Raw genomic sequence first — 22,773 nt, forward strand, 5'->3', positions numbered from 1 at the left:
GGCACCGTTAACAGTGCCCCCAAACTCGTGCCCCTACATGAGGCCGCCTCCATCCACTTACCACCACCTTCTTAAGGGCAATTAAGGATGAGCAATAAATGTTTGCCTAGCCAGCGACGCCAAGATCCCTTGAATAAACAAAAAAGTTATGTTACATTTGTATCGCATTTTTCTTGGAGTTTTCAATTTTTACAGAAATCGCATCAAACAAAACAAAAAAGATAGCCATATGTAACAATGTACAACAGGTACAACACACAACAATAGTTAATGAAAGAATGGGAATAAATAAGATCAGATAAATCAGGACGAAATCCCAAATATATTCCCTCCAAGGATACAAGACCAGAACAGGATATCAGAATCACAAACCTACATCGTACCCATAGCTACAAAACAAAATGACAGAAGGACGAAAACAATATCCCGAGAATCCCAGAACTAAAGGGGAAATTGACAAACACTCACAGTGCAAAGTACACTCTTCCCTCGGCCCAGGCTAGAACAGGCAGCAATGATATAACTACAGGATGACGAGAGAGGACTGGGCACCACCAAGCCTCAAATCTCAACCCAGGGTCTCCCATAGAAAAAAGATAGACCCATCCAAGGAGCAGCAGGATACTGATCCCAGAGCTGATTTTGACCTCACCTGGCACCGTCACCAAATAAAAACTCAGGAGAACTAAACCCCAAGAATTACCATCGCACCCCGCTGTCAAAGAGGGAGACCCGTTTCGAGAGAAACGGCTGATATGTCCCTAAAGAGAAGCCCTACAAGTCCCAGTTCTCAACAAGATAACACGCCGTCTGCCTGAAAAAGCAAAGACGCTAAACAAAAATAAGAGACTAACTCCCATTGGGGGGGGGATCTTCCTTGAGCGTAGCGAGGACAGAGCGAATCCTAACAACCCCTCACCTCCACCCCCTCATCCCGCTCTGCTCATCATCCCATCAAGGATATATTAGGATAAAGACACAGTGCACAAATCCCGAACTCAACGTTCAGCATAACATGATATTAGCTGATTAATCAGGATAACCAATGGTGCAGGACATCACACCCAAATTATTCACAGCAGATATATTGACAACATCAACAGAAAACACAATTATCAGGGAGCAAATCGCAGGAAAACAAGTGAGATGTGAGGCCATTATCAGGAACAAAACAACACCGTTCCAGGGGCAGAAGGCCAATTCCAACTCCAGCCTTGAAAACTGGATTAAATGTGCTCCATCGAACATGCTCACTCTGCAAAAAGTACCTTCTCGTGCACCTCTGGAAAAACGCCTCCCAGCTCTTGAAATTGGGCTTTGACAACCTGCCCCGCAGAACTGAGACATTCAGACGGATTAATATAATTGTAAGCAGCCATCATGCGTCGGTGTACACCGCACCATCACGGTGGGGCAGCACGGTAGCATTGTGGATCGCACAATTGCTTCACAGCTCCAGGGTCCCAGGTTCGATTCCGGCTTGGGTCACTGTCTGTGCGGAGTCTACACATCCTCCCCGTGTGTGCGTGGGTTTCCTCCGGGTGCTCCGGTTTCCTCCCACAGTCCAAAGATGTGCAGGTTAGGTGGATTGGCCATGATAAATTGCCCTTAGTGTCCAAAATTGCCCTTAGTGTTGGGTGGGGTTACTGGGTTATGGGGATAGGGTAGAGGTGTTGACCTTGGGTAGGGTGCTCTTTCCAAGGGCCGGTGCAGACTCGATGGGCCGAATGGCCTCCTCCTGTACTGTAAATTCTATGATAATCTATGATCAGGTTGAGTGACATCCCAAAAGTAGCTGCACCACCGAAGATGAGACCCCACCCCAAGTCCTTCAAACTGCGGATCAACGAGGATTTGAGCATTTTGTCTCAATTCAACAATGCCAAAACACCGATCAACAAATCGCGGAACATAATTAAAAACTATGGAAACCAAGAAAAGAAATGTGCCCAGGGGTTTTACAAATCGGCTAAAAGATGAGCAGTGCTGGAGCTTGTGAAAAGGCAGCCGCTCCTGCACTCACATCATGTGATGCCAATCACACATGGATTACTGTTAACAGTTCTGGTCTCCATATTATAAAAATTATGTCGGCGGACTGGAGAAGAGACAAAAAAGGTTCACTTGGAAGATAGCAGAACTGAGGATCAATCAGGGAAGATTGGACAAACTGGTACTCTTGTTCAAAGAGCAGAAGACTGAGACATGACCTGATAAGGGGTCTAAGGATTATAATCGTTTGATTGAGTCGACATTGAAAATGTTTTCAGGGGAAGGCTAGAATTCTTTTTCTAATATAAATTTAGAGTACCCAATTATTTTTTTTCCAATTAAGGGGCAATTTAGTGTGGCCAATCCACCTAACCTGCACATCTTTGGATTGTGGGGGTGAAACCCACGCAGCAAACTCCACACAGACAGTGACCCGGGGCCGGGAACGACCCCGGGTCCTCAGCGCCGTAGGCAGCAATGCTAACCAATACTCCACCATGCATGAATTCTGTTCACAAATATAAGATTGTGATGAATAAATCCAAAATGGAATTTAGGAGAAAGTGAATTACTCAGAGGTGGTTAGGATATGGAACCTGTTGCCATAAAGGAGCAATTGAAAGCAAACAACATAGAGGGTCAGGTTGCTTTTGATTAACTGCTGCTTTTGAATAGCTTTGCTCCTTAACTCACAGAATAATCTGTCTCTGATATTGTCCAACACATCCCCGAATTCAGTGTTTACACAGTCTTTTAAGGGTAGCTACAAACTGTATAATTGATTCACCTTCTTGGCTGCGCTTATGAAACCTAAACCTTTCGGCGATGCCTAAAGGTTTTGGGGAATAATACCCCTACAGACATTCAACTATTTCTTCATTTATTTTTGTGCCTTGTTTTTCTGGCTGTACCAGACTCGTAAGGAGGTTAGATGTTTCCCCTCCCCCATTATGCTGTGGAATGTTGGGATTTTTATATCTGCTGCTATCTTGTTAGCTTGAACAACCTAATCGAATAGTTCTGTAACTGCGTCCCATCACTCTGTATTCTCATCAAACGGTCCCATGGCGCCAAAGCCTCCTGCCATTTTTCTCTACAGAAGGACCTGCGTGTGTATAATGTGTTCTAAATTTTTGACACTACCTTTCTTCCTTGGCTCAACCTGAGCTCCACTTGTTTCCCTTTTTGTCTTGCAACTCCCCAGCTCTAAATTTGTTGCTGCAGAGTACTTGCTACTCGCGGCTACCGAGTTCATTTTGTTAAAAAATATATTTTTATTCAAGGCTTTTTACATATATACATCAACATAAACAGAAACCACAAATCTCCAACCTCCACCGATACCAAGCCCCTATCGCACCCCACCTTCCTAATTTTACCCCCTCAATCCACCTTGAAGAAATCAATGAACGATATGTCCTTCACCTTTAAATACAGGTATCATCTAAAGTAGGGTTCAAAGGCAAAACCAGTTCTGATGAAAGGTCATCGTCGACCTGAGACATTAACTCTGTTTCTGTCCAGATACTTCCTGACCGAAGAGTTTCCAGCATTTTCAGTTTCTTTTTATTTCCAGCATCTGCAGCATTAAGCAAATAACTTGGCTCCATTTCTGCAGCAGGTAATTTACCACCTTTCTATATTTTGCAATATTGATTTTAGAGAGAGGATAAAGCCTTCCCCCATTCTGGAACACACACAAGAAAACATTCACCTCAGGAGGTGTCAAAACACTTCACAGCTAATACATTATTTTCAAAATGTGATCATTATTACTTTGGAGGCAAAAATACATTCAACATCTGAATATTCTCGTTGGTGGAGAATTGCATCGATTCACCATCCTCTGAGTGAAGAAACTTTTCTTCAGCTCAGTCCTAAATAGCCGAAAATGTATCCTGTGACTGAACCCTAATTCTGGACTCTTCACCAGGGGGGAAAGTCCTCTCCAAATGCTGTTGTTTTAATGAGGTCAACTGTCAGTCAATGACAACAGCTTGCATTTGTATAGCATTTTTTTGAAACAATAAAACATCCCAAGGTACTTCACAGGAGTGTCATAAAGCACAGCGGGCAGATTTAGATTGCAGTCTGTAGTTTTTACATAACTCAGAGCAGGAGTAGGCAATTCAGACCCTCGAGCCCACTCCACCATTCAATACGATCATAGCTGATCTCTTGGCCTCAAGTCCACTCTCCTGTCCATTCTCCATAACCCTTCAACCCAATACTAATTAAAGATCTGTCTATCTCCTCCTCAGATTTACTCAATGACCTGGCATCCACCACACTCTGGTATAGTGAATTCCACAGATTCATGACTCTTTCAGACAAGAAATTTCTTTCCATCTCTATTTTAAATCTGCTACCCTTTATCCTAAAACTATGACCTCTCATTCTAGATTGTCCCACAAGAGGAATCATCTGCCCTATTTCTACTTTGTCAATACCTTTTATCATCTTCTATACTTCAATTAGATCTCCTCTCATCTGAACCCGAGAGAGTATTGGCTTAAACTGCTCAATCTCTCTTCATAAGACAAACTCATCTCTGGAATCAGTCCAGTGAATCTCCTCTGAATTGCCTCTAATGCAATGACATCCCTCCTCAAATAAGGGGACCAAAACGCTCACATTACTTCAGGTACGATCTCACCAATACCGTGTACAGTTGCACTAACACTTCCTTTTACACTCTATCCTTTAGCTATAAATGCCAAAATTCCATTTGCCTTCTTTATTACCTGCATGCTAGTTTTATGCCATTCATGCACGAGAACGCCCAGATCCCTCTGCACTGAAGCACTCTGAAGTTTCTTTCCATTTAGTTACGAAGTTGCCTTTTCATTTTTCTGACCAAAATGGATAACATCACATTTATTCACTTTAAACTCCATCTGCCAAATTTTGGCCCACTTACCTAACCTATCTATATCCGTTTGTAAATATCTTATTTCCTCATTGCAACTTACTATCCCACCTATTTTAGTGTCATCTGTGCACATTTGTCTATAGTACCTTTTATTCCTAAATCCAAGTCATTAATATATATTGTAAATAGTTGGGGCCTGAGGACCGAACCCTATAGCCACGAGTTACATCTTGCCAACCAGAAGAAGACCCATTTATCCCGACTCTTTGCCTTCTGTCGGTTAGCCTGTCTCCCATTCAAGCTAATAAACTATCCTTAATCCGAATATGAAACCTAATATGAAGGTCTTCTAAAGAAAGCTATACATTTTGATGAATCTCCCTAAACCTGCAGACTCATCTTGAATCCAAAACAGCTTTTCTTGCTTCTGGTGATTTTTAAATTCATCCACCTGGTTCATAATTTTTAGACCGAGAGAGAGAAACAGTCTATCAGTATGATTTCCCCAGCTGTTGAAGCAGTGAGGTGTATCATGCTCAAGATGACATGAAGGGTCAATTATTTACCATGGGCTTGTGACCTCCCAGATTATTTTGTGCATATGGTCACATGGGCTTACCTGTAGAATTTATCCGTTGCACTATGTAGAGGAGAAAAAAATATGAACACCAAATCCATGAAACTTTTATCATGAAACTATATGCTTGTACCTGAAATGCAAATGCTGGCATTTTGGGATTTGGTTTCAAGGTACCCGTAAGCAGGTAAAATTCAAAGTACTTTTTATTTGTACTTGGAAGCATTGGACTGGGTACTAAAGCTGTAGCAACTTCCTGACTACGGGAAGAGTTTGTGTAAAAATCCACCAGATTTTATGGTTATTTTCTAGTACAATGCCACAAATGACCAGGTTTATTAAATTCAGCCGCATAATTTACCATTGTAAGATTTAAAATCTGGGCCTCTAGGTTGCAAAACCAGTACCAAAATTACCACACAACTATTGCAATATATTTGCGGTATATTCGACCACTCCTAGCCCACCTACCCACATGTGCTGCGTTATACATTTACAGATTCGTGTTATTTTGACCAGCTCTGGAACCTCGGATAAGCTGTTTCATGGAGTGGCAAAGTATTTCTGGCAAAACTGTCTGCTATTGTGCACCTTCAGCAGAAATCACTTGGAGTGTTGGTTGAAAATATATTTATTTTGTGCTTTATTGCTTACTTTCACAGAGTTTGTTATTTCGTCCATTTGGCCATCAGTTCCAGGAACTTAATAGGATACACATTTTTAGGCAGTTGAAACTGGATCCAACTAGATTCTGCCAGTTATTAGGTGAGTGTGAAAGGCTTTCAGACTTAATTTGGGCATGGGAATTGTTGTTGTTATACAAATAAAATATTTTGTTTTATAGGTGGCATATACAATTTCAGCACATCAAAATCACGTCAAGATGAACATAAAAAACAGAATGAGGGATCAAAAGGGAAAAGTCCTGAGGAAGATGAAGGTACGTGAATCATTGGTTGGATTTTGTAATAAGAAAGTTTGGCTTGATGACAACAGCAACACAAAATAAATTTCTAGCTTTCTTAATGAAAACATGAAAGCAAAAAGTGAAAGCAAACTGTTCCCATGTTAGGAATGGAGAGGTGATGGAAAGGGTGATGAGCAAAATAGGCTTTCAGGAAAATTTTCCAGGAGGAGATGCAGGTTTGGGAGGGGAAAATAAGTTTTGCTATCACATAGTGCCTTCATGACATCCCAAAGCACTTCATAGCCCATGAAGTACTTTTGAATTGTATTCACTGTTCTAATGTAGGATTACAGTGGTATAGAATTCCAGAGTGGCAGCTGAGGTCCAATGGGATTAAGAGAAAGAGGAAGGCCAGAATCAGACATTATGGTTGAGGACTTGTGGGGGTAGCAGTGGCAGGGTGAATATAGAGCCAGAGAAGATGGCAGTGGTAGAGTGTGCGAGGCTGTGGGGCAAATTAGAAGTCAAAACAAGTATTTTCAGCTTAATGCATTGGAAGGCTCTGAGCCAAAGTAGGTTAACAAGGATAGAAGTGATACATCTGTGGGATAATGAATATCAACAAGGAGAATTATATTTTGTTGATGGTAACTGGATTTTCCATCATAATCATATGTTTTGTTGGACCGATTGCTTATGTGTGTGTACATATTTATAACCGTTTCCAGATGTGAAACAAAATGGTGAAAATCTCCAATATGTTTATGGTATGGAGTAATTCATTCACAGGAATTAATTTGACAGATTATTTTGCACCCTGAAATTACAAAAAAAAATCCTAAAGAGTTTAAATAGCACAAAAGTAAATGAAAATAAGTCACAACACAACACTATTTTCATTAAGTATTTTCTAATCTAATTTCCTTTTGCACCATTTCAAAATTAAGTACAGAATTTAAAGAGAGAGCATGGTTCATTAACCGTGCTTATGTGAAAGGATCTACACTTTTTACCGTCATGAATATCATTCAACTCATTTGATTGCTCAAGGGAAGTGAATAGCTACAAATAAACTGCTCAGAGATGAAACATTGATTTATTCCCTGACGGGCTCTCTTTTCCTTCCCCTCCCCCAAGTAATTAAATTAAAACTTTAGGATTTTGGTCTAGAAGCCTCCTATAATACTCAGTTGTGACAGACTAAATGCTGCATATTATATTTCCATGTTTAGTCATTGTCTTGAAAGGATCAGAACTGACCCATACTAAGTTGGAAAGCCAATTGAAGAAGGACTTTGAAATCAAGAGCTGTAATCACTCAGTAATCCATTCTCTGTTGTCTGTAAAGAGCTCACTCTAATACTTCCCGTCCATATGAAAGTTGAAAGGCATTTGCATTGCTAGAACTGTTCCAGTTTTTGAAATGACCTGAAGCACCTTGCAGACAATGAATTATTCTGGAAAAGTAATCACTGTTGTTTTTGTAGACAAATATGGGAGTCAATTTGCATGTAAGGGGCGGCATGGTGGCACAGTGGTTAGCACTTCTACCTCACTGTTCCAGGGTCCCGGGTTCAATTCCAGCCTCGGGTGACTGTGGAATTTGCACTTTCTCCCCGTGTCTGCGATGGTTTCCTCCCACAGTCCAGAGATGTGCAGGTTAGGTGGATTGCCCATGCTAAATTGCCTCTTGGTGTACAAAGGTTTGTGGGGTTACTGGGTTACAGGGATAAGGTGGATGCGTGGGCTTAAGTTGGGTGCTCTTTCCAAGGGCCGGTGCAGACTCGATGAGCCAAAAGGCCTCCTTCTGCACTGTAAATTCTATGATTTACATTTTATCTAATTAAAAATGGAACTAATTACTTATCCAAATCAATTGCATTAAATGCTTTGTAAGGCAATCTGATCACATTTACTTTTGAATTGCGAAGGAAAAGAGGAAACCCCTAGCCTTTTCGCTATTTTAATCATGTCCTACAAATTGATAAATATTCTATTTAAACTACTTTATTTGTGCTTTCTGGATTTTTAACATTTGGATGTTGTGCTGCGTTAATGTTTTTTGTATTTTTTATTCTTTTAGAACTGTCCTCAACCCCTCTTGGCGTATGCACCATTTCATTATTATCAATCTATTTCTGTTCTCCAAAGTTTTAAGACCTAGAATCATTCTTATTGCTATTCTCTGATTCTTCTCAATTGAAACCAAGTGCATAAAATATTTTAGATACTTCATACAAGATACAATTCTGTTTTGATTGAAGGAATGAGCTCAATATATCCCAGTACTTAGTTAGTGTTTTTAATGCATTCACATTAAATTAATATCTGACCCGTGTTGCATCAAAAAGCAATCATTTGTATTATTTTTGAAATTGTACTTCCATTTGTCCTCCTTTTTAGTTATTTCTCACATGCTTTCCAACACCTTTTCTCTCTTAAAAACAAAGGTTTTGCAGGAAATGTAAAACACTCTGCTCATTACCTATTGATTATATTTTTCTTGCATAACTCCTTTGCCAACACGCCTCATGTCTTTCTTCAATCATGTATAGTCGCTTATTCCTGATATAAAAGCTGTATCTTTTGTGTTCATGTGAAATGGCACTTATTTTAATTTCTTCTATATTTGCTGTAATGCCAATAATATATCAATATGTTGCCAGTTATTTTACTGGATAGAAATTGTTGATGCTGAACATGAACTAGAAGAATGAGAAACATGTTGTCTTTTCTTCCCTTCCTTTCTTCCTTTCCATATCTCGTTCCTGTCTATGTAGAACAAATGAATTTCCACAGCATGATTTTGTCTCCTCTTGTTTCCAAACAGAAGAGAAAAGGCGACGGGAGCGGGAAGATCAAATGTACAGGGAACGGCTGCGAACGCTGTTTATTATAGCTGTTATTATGAGCTTGTTGAATTCCATTAACAGCAGCGGAGGAAATATCTCGTGGAACGATTTTGTTCAGGAAATGTTGGCAAAGGGAGAAGTGGCTCGAGTGCAAGTTGTACCAGAGAGTGATGTCGTAGAAATCTACCTCCACCCAGGAGCTGTAGTATTTGGTCGACCGGTAAGATGCTCGCCTTTTTCAAAAAAAGAGAATGTTTACAATAAATGTTTGCTGAAGATTGCCAGTATTCAAAATATCTTTTAAGTTTGTACATTTAAGTTGCCCTGTCAAAATTACTTGAACTACTTTCATATTGAACTTAGTAGTCTGCTGTAGCTGCTAGTTTCCAATGTACAGTTCTCGTGCAGCCACTGGATACCACAGACGGTGCTCCTTCTCCCGGCATACAAGCAGAAACTCAAGCGTGAGAATCCAGCTAAGAAGGTCGTGCAGTGCTGGTCCAAGGAAACAGAAGAGCTCCTGTGTGACTGCTTGGAGACAGTGGACTGGTCCATATTTAAGAACTCAGCGACCAACTTAAATGAGTATGCCACCACCGTCACAGACTTCATCAGCAAATGTGTGGGCGACTGCGTGCCAAAGAAAGCAGTAAGTACGTTCCCCAACCAGAAACTATGGCTCAATTGCGAGATCGACTCCCTACTGAAGGACAAGTCTGAGGTGTTCAAGTCAGGCGACCCTGACCTGCACAAGAAATCCAGGGACAACCTCCGCAAAGCCATCCGAGATGCCAAGAGAGAATATCAGACCAAGCTAGAGTCACAGACTAGCGTTACAGACTCTCGGCGGTTGTGGCAAGGCTTAAACAACATAACGGGCTACAAAGCGAAGCCGAGCAGTATCTCCAGCAGCAGCGCACCTCTCCCCGATGAACTCAATGCATTCTATGCTCGGTTCGAGCAGGAAATCAATGATCTGCTGTCGAGTGCCCCAGCAGCCCATAACACACCTATACCCACCAGCACAGCTTCCAAAGTCAGATCGGGTTTCCTGAAAGTGAACCTCCGAAGGCGACGGGATTCCTGGTCGTGCACTAAGTACCTGCGTGGACCAGCTGGCAGATGTGTTCGTGGATATCTTTAACCTGTCCCCACTCCGCTCTGAGGTCCCCACCTGCTTTAAGAAGACCACCATCATACACGGTGCCAAAGAAAAACCAGGCAACGTGCTTCAATGATTACTGTCCGGTGGCCCTGACTTCAGTCGTAATGAAGCGCATCGCCTCCATACTCCCAGAACACCTTGATCCACTGCAATTTGCATACCGCCGCAACTGGTTCATAGCAGACGCCATCTCCCTGGCCCTATACTCCTCCCGAGAGCATATCGACAACAAGGACTCCTACATCATAACAACACAAGAACATAAGAACGAGGAGCAGGAGTAGGCCACCTGGCCCTTTGAGCCTGCAATGAGATCATGGCTGATCTTTTGTGGACTCAGCTCCATTTTCCGGCCCGAACACCATAACTCTTTATTCCTTTAATCTCCAAAAAATGATTTATCTTTATCTTGAAAACATTTAATGAAGGAGCCTCAACTGCTTCACTGGGCAGGGAATTCCATAGATTCACAACCCTTTGGGTGAAGAAGTTCCGCCTAAGCTCAGACCTAAATCTACTTCCCCTTATTTTGAGGCTATGCCCCCTAGTTCTGCTTTCACCCGTCAGTGGAAACAACCTGCCTGCATCTATCCTATCTGTTCCCTTCACAATCAGCCTCCTATTTATTGACGACAGCTCCGCCTTCAACACCATAATCCCAGCCAAGCTCATATCAAAGCTCCAAAACCTAGGACTTGGCTCCTCACCCTGCAACTGGATCCTCGACTTTCTAACCCACAGACCACAAACCGTAACAATAAACAACAACACCTCCACAATAGTACTCAGTACCGGGGCCCCGCAAGGCTTCGTACTTAGCCCCCTACTACACTCCCTGTACACACACGACTGCGTGGCAAAATTTGGTTCCAACTCCATCTACAGGTTTCCTGACGATACAACCATAGTGGGCCGGATCTCGAATAATGACGAGTCAGAATACAGGAGGGAGACTGAGAACCAAGTGGAGTGTTTTTTTTTTAAATTGAGGGTACCCAATTCATTTTTTCCAATTAAGGGGCAATTTAGTGTGGCCAATCCACCTAGCCTGCACATCCTTGGGTTGTGGGGGCGAAACCCATGCAAACACGGAGAATGTGCAAACTCCACACGAACAGTGACCCAGAGCCGGGACCGAACCTGGGACCTCGGCGCCGTGAGGCAGCAGGGCAAACCCACTGCCCCACCGTGCTGGTCAGAACCAAGTGGAATTGTGCAGCGACAACAATCTATCCCTCAATGCCAGCGAAAACTAAAGAGCTGGTCATTAACTTCAGAAAGCAAAGTACTGTACACACTCCTGTCAACATCAATGGGGCTGAGGTGGGGATGGTTAGCAGTTTCAAATTCCTAGGGGTACACATCTCCACAAATCTGTCCTGGTCCACCCATGTCGACGCTACCACCAAGAAAGTACAACAGTGCCTATACCTCCTCAGGAAACTAAGGAAATTCAGCATGTCCACATTAACTCTTACCAACTTTCACAGATGCCCAATAGAAAGCATCCTATCTGGCTGCATCACAGCCTGGTATAGCAACTGCTCGGCCCAAGACTGCAAGAAGCTTCAGAGAGCCGCGAACACAGCCCAGTTCATCACACAAACCTGCCTCCTATCCATTGATTCCATCTACACCTCCCGCTGCCTGGGGAAAGCGGGCAGCTTAATCAAAGACCCCTCCCACCCGGCTTACTCACTCTTCCAACTTCTTCCATCAGGCAGGAGATACAAAAGTCTGAGAACACGCACGATCAGACTCAAAAACAGCTTCTTCCACGTTGTTACCAGACTCCTAAATGACCCTCTTATGGACTGACCTCATTAACATTGCATCCCTGCATGCTTCACCCGATGTTATGTAGTTACATTGTGTACCTTGTGTTGTCCTATTATGTATTTTCTTTTCTTTCCTTTTCTTTTCATGTACTTAATGATCTGTTGAGCTGCTCGCAGAAAAATACTTTTCACTTTACCTTGGTACACGTGACAATAAAAAAAATCCAGCCATCCACAGGAATGATTTTTAAAATTTCATAAAGTTGGCCACCAGTAAGAGCTGGTTTTAAACAATATTAGGTTGTCTTGGTGAGTGGCCTTGGTGAATCCAGTGGGTTTGCTATTGGATTGTTGCTGACTATATGAGACATGTACATTGGGAATTTGCTGTTCCAGCATTGCACTGTGTGCAATAAAACTGCCTATATATTGGATTTAGTGGGATACTAGGGGTTGCAAACCACAAAATATATTGCTAGATATATACACTGTGTTTCTCATGTTTGTATAACTGAATTCCCAGCAGTGATGCCTTATTTTGTATATAAAATTTGCTTGACTATGTAGACGTACTTAACTAACTGCAAAGAAATTCTTAAAGATTTCATTGTTTAAATCATACAAGGAGATCCTTCCACTCACTGTACTGGTATACATATTTGCAGGTAAGCTTTTGGAGATATGAAATTGTTTGCTCAAATTATTCATGTGGGATTGTGTACCTGGATGTAGAATTGCTTGTATTAATTACTGAATATGTTAATTGTGAGACTTCAAACAGGCTTCTCTTACCAAATTTAGTGCTAAAGTGTTCATTTTTGGTTACATTTCCAGATTCAGGGCCAGCTTGCACTCGCCATTTTCTGGCTATATTTAGTATAGTGCACTGTTCACTGTGAAGGTTGTCATGGTTACCTGCAATTCCATTGGAGTATAAAGGAGGTGGCATGTTCACAACTTGAGTCTTGCATTCACATCTCTGAAACTCTGTGCTAAGCGGAGGTACCGATGATATGCGCACTGGTGACACGAGTAAATTAATAGTTTTTTAAAATATAAATTTAGCGTACCCAATTCATTTTTTCCAATTAAGGGCAATTTAGCGTGGCCAATCCACCTACCCTGCACATCTTTGGGTTGTGGGGGTGAAACTCACGCATACACTGGGAGAATGTGCAAATTCCACATGGACAGTGACCCAGAGCCGGGATCGAACCTGGGACCTCGGTGCCGTGAGGCAGCAATGCTAACCACTGTGTCACCGTGCTACCCGATTAATCTGTTTCTTAATTTCCCCACAGCCCATTACTTAAATTTATTTTTATTTACAACTTTACAGAAATTAAGGCAGGAACTGTAATCGCGTAGGCAAAATATCGACTCGGCAATGCTCAATGAACCTGGTGACGATTGGAACAACATTTTCAATTTCCCCTCGCCTTGCAGTTTAAATTCCTATTCTGTACAACATTTATAGTTGAACTAATCAAGTGATCCGACTGCCAGTGTCATCAGTCGATAGTAGAACAAAGAGAGTTGTGAAGTACTATCCATGAGGAATTATGAGATGCTCGCTTACAAACCTGCTCTACTCAACATTAGGCGTCTGCTGGACATGATCATGATCGCTTCCAGGGAGAGAACATGAAAAGCGATCATCTCCCTGGACGCAGAAAAGGCCTTTTACCCAATTAAGGGGCAATTTAGCATGGTTAATTCACCTACCCTACACATGTTTTTGAGTTGTGGATGACACAGACACGGGGAGAATGTGCAAACTCCACACGGCCAATGACCCAAGCCGTGATCGAACCAGGGTCCTTGGCGCCGTGAGGCAGCAGTGCTAACCATTGTGCCACGGTGATGCCCTAAAATGTATTTTTTCATGGAATTGAACATGGAGCTTTGTGAACTAATGTCAATACATTTACCTTGAGCCAACGAGGATCGAACCTAGAATCTCCTGATCCGTAGTCCGGAGCGTTGTCCATTGCACCACTGGCGATTGATCTGTACAGCGCTCCCATGACTAGTGTATGGCCAAACACCAACAGCTCTGAATACTTCAGGCTGCACAGAGGCACGAGGTAGAGATGCCCACTGTCCCCGCTGCTGATCACCACTGGCGATCGCCCTCAGAGCAGCAAAGGTGTGGAGAGATATCCAAAGGGGAGACAAGAGAGCATAGAGCCTCCTCTACATCTCCAACCTCCTGGCCAGCATGGAAGGAATAATGAAACACCTGAAGGAGTTTGGAGCCTTCTCAAGTAAGAACTAAATCTTCTCTGTAAACCTGCAGGGGAAAGGTGCAGAGCTGAGGGGGGGGGGGGGACTACAGTTCAAACCGAACCAGACCAAATTCCGCTACCTGGGGATCCAAATAGCCCACGACTAGACACTGATCCACAGTGGAACCGGACTAGCCCGGTGGAGGAAAGAAAAAAGGACTTGCAGAGTGGAAGCTGCTCATGCTGTCGAGGTTCCTTTTCCAGTTCATCCCCAAGGCCTTTTTCAACACAGTAGATAAGCTTATCAAGGTGTTTCTTTGGGAGGGGGCGGGGGCGAGCTTGAGGATTAGTAAAAAGGTCCTACAAAGGAGGAGAAATGTGGGAGGCCTGGCCCTCCTGAACCTCCAGTTCTACCACTGGGCGACCGCCACAGAAAGAGTATGGGGATGGGTCAAAGAATCTGGAGCGGAGTGGGTGAGGATGGAGGAGAGCGCCTGCGCAGGGATATCCCTCCTCGCACCAGCCACAACTGCACTCCCATCACCCCACACCAGTGTAATAGCTATGCTTCGAATGTGGAATCAAATGAGGCCGCACTTTGGACTAAACAAAATGTCCACCATCTGCAATAATCACAGGTTCACTTACACAAAAATGGAAGCCTCCTTCAAAAACTGGAGATAGGACGAGGGGCCACTGACGGTTATGGACATGTACACGGACAGTAGAGTAGCGACCCTGGAGAAACTCAAGGAGAAGTTCCTGCTCCTGAGCGGGAATGACCTAAGGTACATCCAGATCAAAAACTTCCTCCGCAAACAAACAACGACGCAACACCAGATTCCAGGGCAGCCTCTACTGGAAGGACAACTGAACGCAGGCGAGCTAGGGGAAGGGAACTGCTGACATGTATGGACAACTGTTAGAAGAGGTACACTCATCCCTGGACGAGACAAAGAAAAATGGGAGGAAGAACTGGGCAGGGAAATAGAGGGAGGGCTCTGGATCGAAGCACTGCACAGGGAAACTTTCACTTCCATGTGCACAGGGCTGAGCCTAATGCAACTAAACGTAGTGCACAGGGTGCACCTAACCAGTACACACGAGAGGCTTCTTCCTGGAGGTGGAGGACAAATGTAAACGCTGCCAGGTAGGACTGGCTAACCACACGCACATGTTCTGGTGTTGCCCCAGACTTGTGGTGTACTGGATGTCCTCCTTTGAGACCATGTCCAGGGTTGTAGTTGTGCACAGAGTGGAGCCATGTGCACTAGTGGCGGTCTTCGGGGTATCAGAGCAGCTAGAGCTCTTCGTGGAAAACGGGGGGCTGACGTCCTAGCCTTTGCCTCCCTGATCGCCTGCTGGAGACTTGCTTGGCTGGCGATCGGGAGCACCAACAAAAGCTCCAGACTCTCTCCGACCTGGTGGAATTTCTCAGGCTCGAGAAGATGAAGTTTGTCACCCGTGGGTCGTAGGAAGGCGTTTACAGGATGTGGAAGCCGTTCACCAACTTGTTTCAAGACCTGTTCATAGCCAGCAACCAACAAAGTAGGGTAGCATGGGGAGTGGTGGAAACAGGACACGGGACAAGTCACGGAATAAGTAAGGGCGGGGAGGGAGGGTACGGTGGCAGGGGGGTGGAGGATACAGTGGACAGGGGGGAAAGGCACGGTGGGCCAGGGGAAGGGCATGGCGGAGGGCTTGGGGCAAGGGGTGGGGACAAATCCACCCAAAGAAGAACCTGGGAGAGGCAGAAGAGAAGATAACGGTACGAAACAGGTTGCTGACAAATTACTGCCTGACCACAGTGCATCTAAATTATTGTAGATACTTATTTTGGCCATGTAAAGTTTGCAATGAAATATGAAAAACCCGAATAAAAACCAATATTCACAAAATAAAAAATCTGCTCTACTCCTTTCTTATAAGCACTGACTTTCTCAGTTTGGATTTGGTTTCACAGGCAAAAATTGCCATTCAGTGCTATGTTCAATTAGCTTTGTTCACATTGACTCTTTTGGCAGGCTGTTAAGATGTGAAAGACGTCGCAAAGAAGTCTGATCTTGTCCTCAGCTGACTTCCATTAGCCAGTTTGTTGAGCTGGTTTTGGAATAGGAACCTTGCACTTTACTGCACAGATGCACAAAACCAAGTGCAATATCACTTGTGTTTTTTCTTCAGGGAACCTGTAACTTTCTTTTTGCAATCTGTGTTTTGACCAAGTACAAAAGGACACAGCTGAAGGAAATAATGCTGGAGAGGGATAGGAATAGGCTGAAACATAGATTATTCATTTAGGTTTGTTAACAGAACTGTTTTTCTTTCTCCCATTTTTGTAGCGATTAGCCTTGATGTATCGAATGCAGGTAGCAAACATTGATAAGTTTGAAGAGAAGCTGCGGGCTGTTGAGAATGAGCTAGGGATTGATGGAAAGGAGCGTATCCCAGTATCATACAAGCGCACTGGTTTCTTTGGAAAGTGAGTTGCTCCTTTATGTTTATAAAGATACCATCTAGTTTCCTGAAAAAAAGTGCTGATGTCCAGAATTTACACTGAACCGTAGGAAACATGGACAAAATGGAAAGGTGATATCTGTGTTGATGTTATGGAACATGCACTTCAGAAACATAAAAAGACAAATTTCAAGTAATTTCTTGAGTTGCATATGCCTAACTGAAAATTGCATTCTGAGTTCGAAATAATGTTGTTTGCAGGTGGAAAAAGGTTTTTTTTTGGTCTTGAGACTTCTGCAAATAAAATGTAGTCTTTGACTGGAGAGTTAAAATGCAATACACTGAAACGGGAATTAAAAGTTTGGGTTTGACATCTGATAGCAGGTGGAAGAAAAACAAAATAAGTTCTAGGTATAATCCATTTCACAATAGAGCTATGTTCATGGTAATGCCGTTGAATTTGATACTAACTTATGCTTGTGAATGTCCAGTCATGCTGCATCAAACGCATACAAATTTGCATCTTAACAGGGAGAGATGGAGAGGTTTTATGCTGACAAAAATGAGAAAAATGGAGATACTTGACTAATAAGAAAACATAGCCAAATTCACTTGTTATCCATAAAACAGTTTGAATTTTAAGAGGAAATTTTACTCTCTAATTAAAATCCTTTGTGTAATAAACTTTAAGTTACTAAACTTTATGTTCCTACAGTTTCAAACATGATTTTAGTTAAATACGGAAATTAATTGACTATTCTTTATACCGTTTGCTATTTTTCAGTGCACTGTATGCCCTGGGAATGGCAGCAGTGGGAGTGGCCATTCTCTGGTACATATTTCGACTTGCAGGAATGGCTGGAAGAGAAGGTGGATTCAGTGCATTTGTAAGTGAGTTTAATGATATAAAGGCTCGTTCTGTTTCATGGCCATCCTTATTAGATAGCAGCAGACTTGCAACAGTTCAATAATTTTACATGTTCAAAAAATGGTATTTCGATCTGCAATGATTTCCCTTTAATTTATTTCCCCACATTTTTCTTAAGATTAATCATTGCAGTCCCACCTAATTATTAAATAATTCATGTATTGCATGTGCATTGAAGTTGATTTGAAGCTTTGATCAGTCAGCTCTTGCCCTTGGACAAAGCCTGTTGGTAATTCTTGTCACTCTAAAAAGGGGAGGGGTGGAAATTCCACTCTTAAAAAAGGGGGGGGGGAAATTCCACCACCATATTTATTGATGCTCCCCTGATGCATATTTTGAATTATATATGTATTTCCAGGATTTCAAACCTTTTTTTTGTTTTGGTCTTGCATTTGTTGCGGGTATGGAATAAATGTATGATAAAATTACTAACCTATGGGCAGCACGGTGGCGCAGTGGGTTAGCGCTGTTGCCTCACGACGCTGAGGTCCCAGGTAAGATCCCGGCTCTGGGTCACTGTCCGTGTGGAGTTTGCACATTCTCCCTGTGTTTGCGTGGGTTTCGCCCCCACAACCCAAAGATGTGCAGGCTGGTCGATTGGCCACGCTAAATTGCCCCTTAATTGGAAAAAATGAATTGAGTACGCTAAATTTAAAAAAAGAAAAAATAATTACTAAGCTATGTCACTGGGCATTGATCAGCTCACATTCTGGTGCGGGGAATGGCTGATATGTCCAAATGCTTTGTTCAGTTTTCTTTAATATTTCAGGAATTAATTCAATGCAACTTGATCTTCTACTCCCCCCACCCCAATCTTAATTTGTGAGGCTATGATCTTTTCTTGCTTCCTTTTATTTGCAAGGTTTCAGTAATCAGTCGCAGAACATTCAAGAATAGATTGCTACAATTTTCTGATATGACTACATTTATAATTGTTTGATTAAGAAAGCTGATGCTGGTAATGAGTATGCGTTTTTACAATTGCCTGATTATATCTCAACCAATAGCTTCACTTCTGTGCATCACAAAGAAGCTAAATCTTGCATTTGGTTTATTAAAGAATTAAATAAAACCATTAATGATAGAGAAGGAAAGGAATCTAGTACTCGTTAAGCTTTTATGGGATGGAACTATACTGTTTTTCTCCCTATTAATGCTTTTTTCTTTGGTCAAACCCATAGAATCAGCTGAAAATGGCTCGTTTTACTATTGTGGATGGAAAGTCTGGAAAAGGTGTTACGTTTAAGGATGTGGCAGGGCTGCACGAGGCCAAACTGGAAGTTAGGGAGTTTGTTGATTACCTGAAGGTAATTGGATTTTAGTATTAAAAAAAGGGGAGGGTGGTTTTGCAGCATGAAGAATGCAGTTTTGTTCATGCTAATCTGTCATCATTGGTACGTTCCTGAAATAAGCAAATCAAATTGGACTGGTTGTATTGTTGGTGCAGTTCTGTGATGGTGTGGCTAAAATTGCACTTACATCTGCAATTCTCAGTTCAAATACCAATTACCAGCCATGTGAATGGATGTACCGCTGAGTGGAGATTGGGAGCTACCCTTTCAGCTGTCACCGCTGTGCTTTTTCCTGTGATTTGCCGAAGGGTGTTATTAATCAATTGCAGGTAGTATATCTGCCCCTACATCAAAGCCATGTGAGAGTACCTTTAAGAAATGGGTGTTTATGGACTTCCGGGTGCGGCAATGACTAGCTGAGTCGCACGTTTCGGCACCTCCCGTTGGAACGGACTTTTGGGCTCTTAATAGGAGCCCCAACGGCAATTTAAACGGCAAAAAACACTGTGCGGTAAACCAGAAGGGAATCCCCCCGGACACGCATGGAAAAGGGAGAGGATAGCGGCCGGATTACGGAGGATCCTCTGGAGCAGCGGCAAGGAAGGGAAGCTCAAAGCAAGATGGCGTCGGAAGGTGGCCGTTTGTTATGGGGCCCGGACCAACAAGAGTTCCTGCGGCGCTGTGTAGAAGAGCTGAAGAAGGAGTTGAAGAAGGAGCTGTTGGCCCCGATATTACAGGCGATTGACGGGCTAAAGGAGGAGCAGAGGACCCAGGAGCTGGAGCTTCGGGTCGTGAAGGCAAAGACTGCTGAAAACGAAGATGAAATACAGGGCCTGGTGGTGAAGGCAGAAATGCACGAGGCACAGCACAAAAGGTGTGTGGAGAGGTTGGAAGCACTGGAGAATAATTCGAGGAGGAAGAATTTAAGAGTCCTGGGTCTTCCCGAAGGCGTTGAAGGGGCGGACGTTGGGACATATGTGAGCACGATGCTTCACTCGCTAATGGGATCGGAGGCCCCGACGGGCCCTTTGGAGGTGGAGGGAGCCTATCGAGTTCTGGCGCAAAGACCAAGGCTGGAGAAATACCTCGAGCTATAGTGGCGAGGTTTCTCCGCTACAATGACAGAGAGACGGTCCTCAGATGGGCGAAGGAAACTCTGAGCTGTAGGTGGGAGAACGCGGTGATCCGCGTATACCAGGATTGGAGTGCGGAGGTGGCGAGAAGGAGGGCAAGTTTCAATCGGGCTAAGGCGGTGCTTCACAAAAAGAAGGTTCAGTTTGGAATGTTGCAACCGGCGAGATTGTGGGTCTCACACCAAGGGAAGCACCACTACTTTGAGACGGCAGAAGAGGCATGGACATTCATTGTGGACAAGAAGCTGGAATAGTCTGGCGAGAGAAAGAGCTTCTGGGACAAAGTGGTGGGGTGATTATGTGGGGCGAGGAAGGGGAAGGGGGCGGGGGGGATGATTTTTCAATTTGTTAATTCTGTGATCCTGGAACTTTTCTCTCTTCCCTATGTTGGGGGGGGGGGGGAAAGAGTATGAGGAACTGTGGGCGCCGGTGGGACGGAAAGGGGAAGGAGAAGGGAAATGCGCCATTAGGGCCGGGGCCGAGTGGGAAACGCGGACTTTGTTCCCGCGCTATGGTAATTGTGGCGGGAACAGGGACGCAGGAAGGAGGGGGCCTCGCACAGTGGGGGCCGAGGACAAGGGGGGAAGCCGATGTCAGCCAGAGTTCGCTGACTTCTGGGAGCAACATGGGGGGTGCAACTACGCTAGAAGGGGATCTAGCGGAGAGGGGGGGGGGTTAACTGGGTTGCTGCTGCTAAGGAGAAGGGGGAGCTGTTATGGGATGGGGTGGTCGAGGCGGGAGGGCACTGTCGGTGGGATATACGGGTACGTGGGAACCGGGTGAGGAGCTGGGTTAAAAAAGGGGATGGCTAGTCGACAAAGGGGGGGGGTAAAGAGCCCCCCAACCCGGCTGATCACGTGGAACGTGAGAGGGCTGAACGGGCCGATTAAAAGGGCACGGGTACTCGCACACCTAAAGAAATTAAAGCAGATGTGGTTATGTTGCAGGAGACGGACCTGAAACTGATAGACCAGGTCAGACTACGTAAAGGATGGGTGGGGCAGGTGTTTCATTCGGGTTTAGATGCGAAGAATAGGGGGGTGGTGGCTATCTTAGTGGGGAAACGGGTACTGTTTGAGGCAAAGGCCATAGTGGCGGATAGTGGGGGTAGATATGTGATGGTGAGTGGCAGATTGCAAGGGGAGGCGGTGGTTCTGGTGAACGTATACGCCCCGAACTGGGATGATGCAAATTTTATGAGGCGTATGTTGGGACGTATCCCAGACCTGGAGGCGGGAAAGTTGGTAATGGGGGGTGACTTCAATACGGTGCTTGATCCAGGGCTGGACCCGTCGAGGTCCAGGACCGGGAGGAGGCCGGCAGCGGCCAGGGTGCTCAAGGACTTCATGGAGCAGATGGGAGGAGTAGACCCCTGGAGATTTAGTAGGCCTAGGGGTAAGGAGTTCTCATTTTTCTCCCACGTTCACAAAGTATACTCACGGATAGACTTTTTTGTCTTGGGAAGGGCACTGATTCCGAAGGTGACAGGGATGGAGTATACGGCCATAGCCATTTCGGACCACGCTCCACATTGGGTAGACCTGGAGGTAGGAGAGGAAAAAGAACAGCACCCACTCTGGAGAATGGATATGGGCTTACTGGCGGATGAGGGGGTATGTTTCAGGGTGAGGGGGTGTATCGAAAGGTACTTGGAGCTTAATGACAATGGAGAGTTTCAGGTGGGAGTGGTCTGGGAGACGTTGAAGGCGGTGGTCAGAGGGGAACTGATATCCATAAGGGCACATAAAGGGAAGCAAGAGGGTAAAGAAAGGGAGCGATTGTCGAAAGAACTTCTGAGGGTGGACAGGCAATATGCAGAGGCACCGGAGGAGGGACTGTACAGGGAAAGACAAAGGTTACATGTGGAATTTGACCTGCTGACCACGGGTAAGGCAGAGGCACAGTGGAGGAGGGCACAGGGTGTACAGTATGAGTATGGAGAGAAGGCGAGTCGGCTACTGGCCCACCAATTGAGGAAGAGGGGAGCAGCGAGGGAGATAGGTGGGGTGAGAGATGAGGAGGGAGAGATGGAACGGGGAGCGGAGAGAGTGAACGGGGTGTTCAAGGCATTCTATGAGAGGTTATATAAGGCTCAGCCCTCGGAAGGGAAGGAGGGAATGATGTGTTTCCTGGATCAGCTGGAATTCCTGAAGGTGGAGGAGCAGGAGAGGGTGGGACTGGGAGCACAGATTGAGATGGAGGAGGTGGTAAAAGGGACTGGGAGCATGCAGGCGGGGAAGGCCCTGGGACCAGACGGATTCCCGGTGGAATTTTGTAGGAAATATATGGACCTATTGGCCCCGCTTTTGATGAGAACCTTTAATGAGGCCAGGGAAAGGGGGAAGTTGCCCCCGACTATGTCGGAGGCGACGATATCGCTCCTTTTGAAGAAGGAAAAAGACCCGCTGCAGTGTGGGTCCTACAGGCCCATTTCCCTTTTAAACGTAGATGCTAAGCTCCTGGCCAAGGTGATGGCGACGAGGATAGAGGACTGTGTCCTGGGGGTGGTCCACGAGGATCAAACTTGGGTTCGTTAAGGGGAGACAGCTGAACACGAACATACGGAGGCTGCTAGGGGTAATGATGATGCCCCCA

The 22,773-nt window shown here is 44.4% G+C and overlaps 1 protein-coding gene across 1 annotated transcript in view; it reads left to right on the plus strand.

Moving 5' to 3' along the window:
* The window catches only part of spg7 (SPG7 matrix AAA peptidase subunit, paraplegin), a 110,329-nt gene that overhangs the window by 39,764 nt on the left and 47,792 nt on the right, over window positions 1-22,773 (plus strand). The window contains exons 2-7 of the mRNA XM_072518050.1: window positions 6,104-6,206; window positions 6,286-6,381; window positions 9,179-9,420; window positions 16,711-16,850; window positions 17,610-17,712; window positions 18,935-19,060. Of these exons, the coding sequence (XP_072374151.1) occupies window positions 6,104-6,206; window positions 6,286-6,381; window positions 9,179-9,420; window positions 16,711-16,850; window positions 17,610-17,712; window positions 18,935-19,060 (810 nt within the window). The remainder of the gene's footprint in view (window positions 1-6,103; window positions 6,207-6,285; window positions 6,382-9,178; window positions 9,421-16,710; window positions 16,851-17,609; window positions 17,713-18,934; window positions 19,061-22,773) is intronic.

The sequence above is a fragment of the Scyliorhinus torazame genome, chromosome 10, assembly GCF_047496885.1.
Source record: "Scyliorhinus torazame isolate Kashiwa2021f chromosome 10, sScyTor2.1, whole genome shotgun sequence".
NCBI classification, from domain to species: Eukaryota; Metazoa; Chordata; class Chondrichthyes; order Carcharhiniformes; family Scyliorhinidae; genus Scyliorhinus; species Scyliorhinus torazame.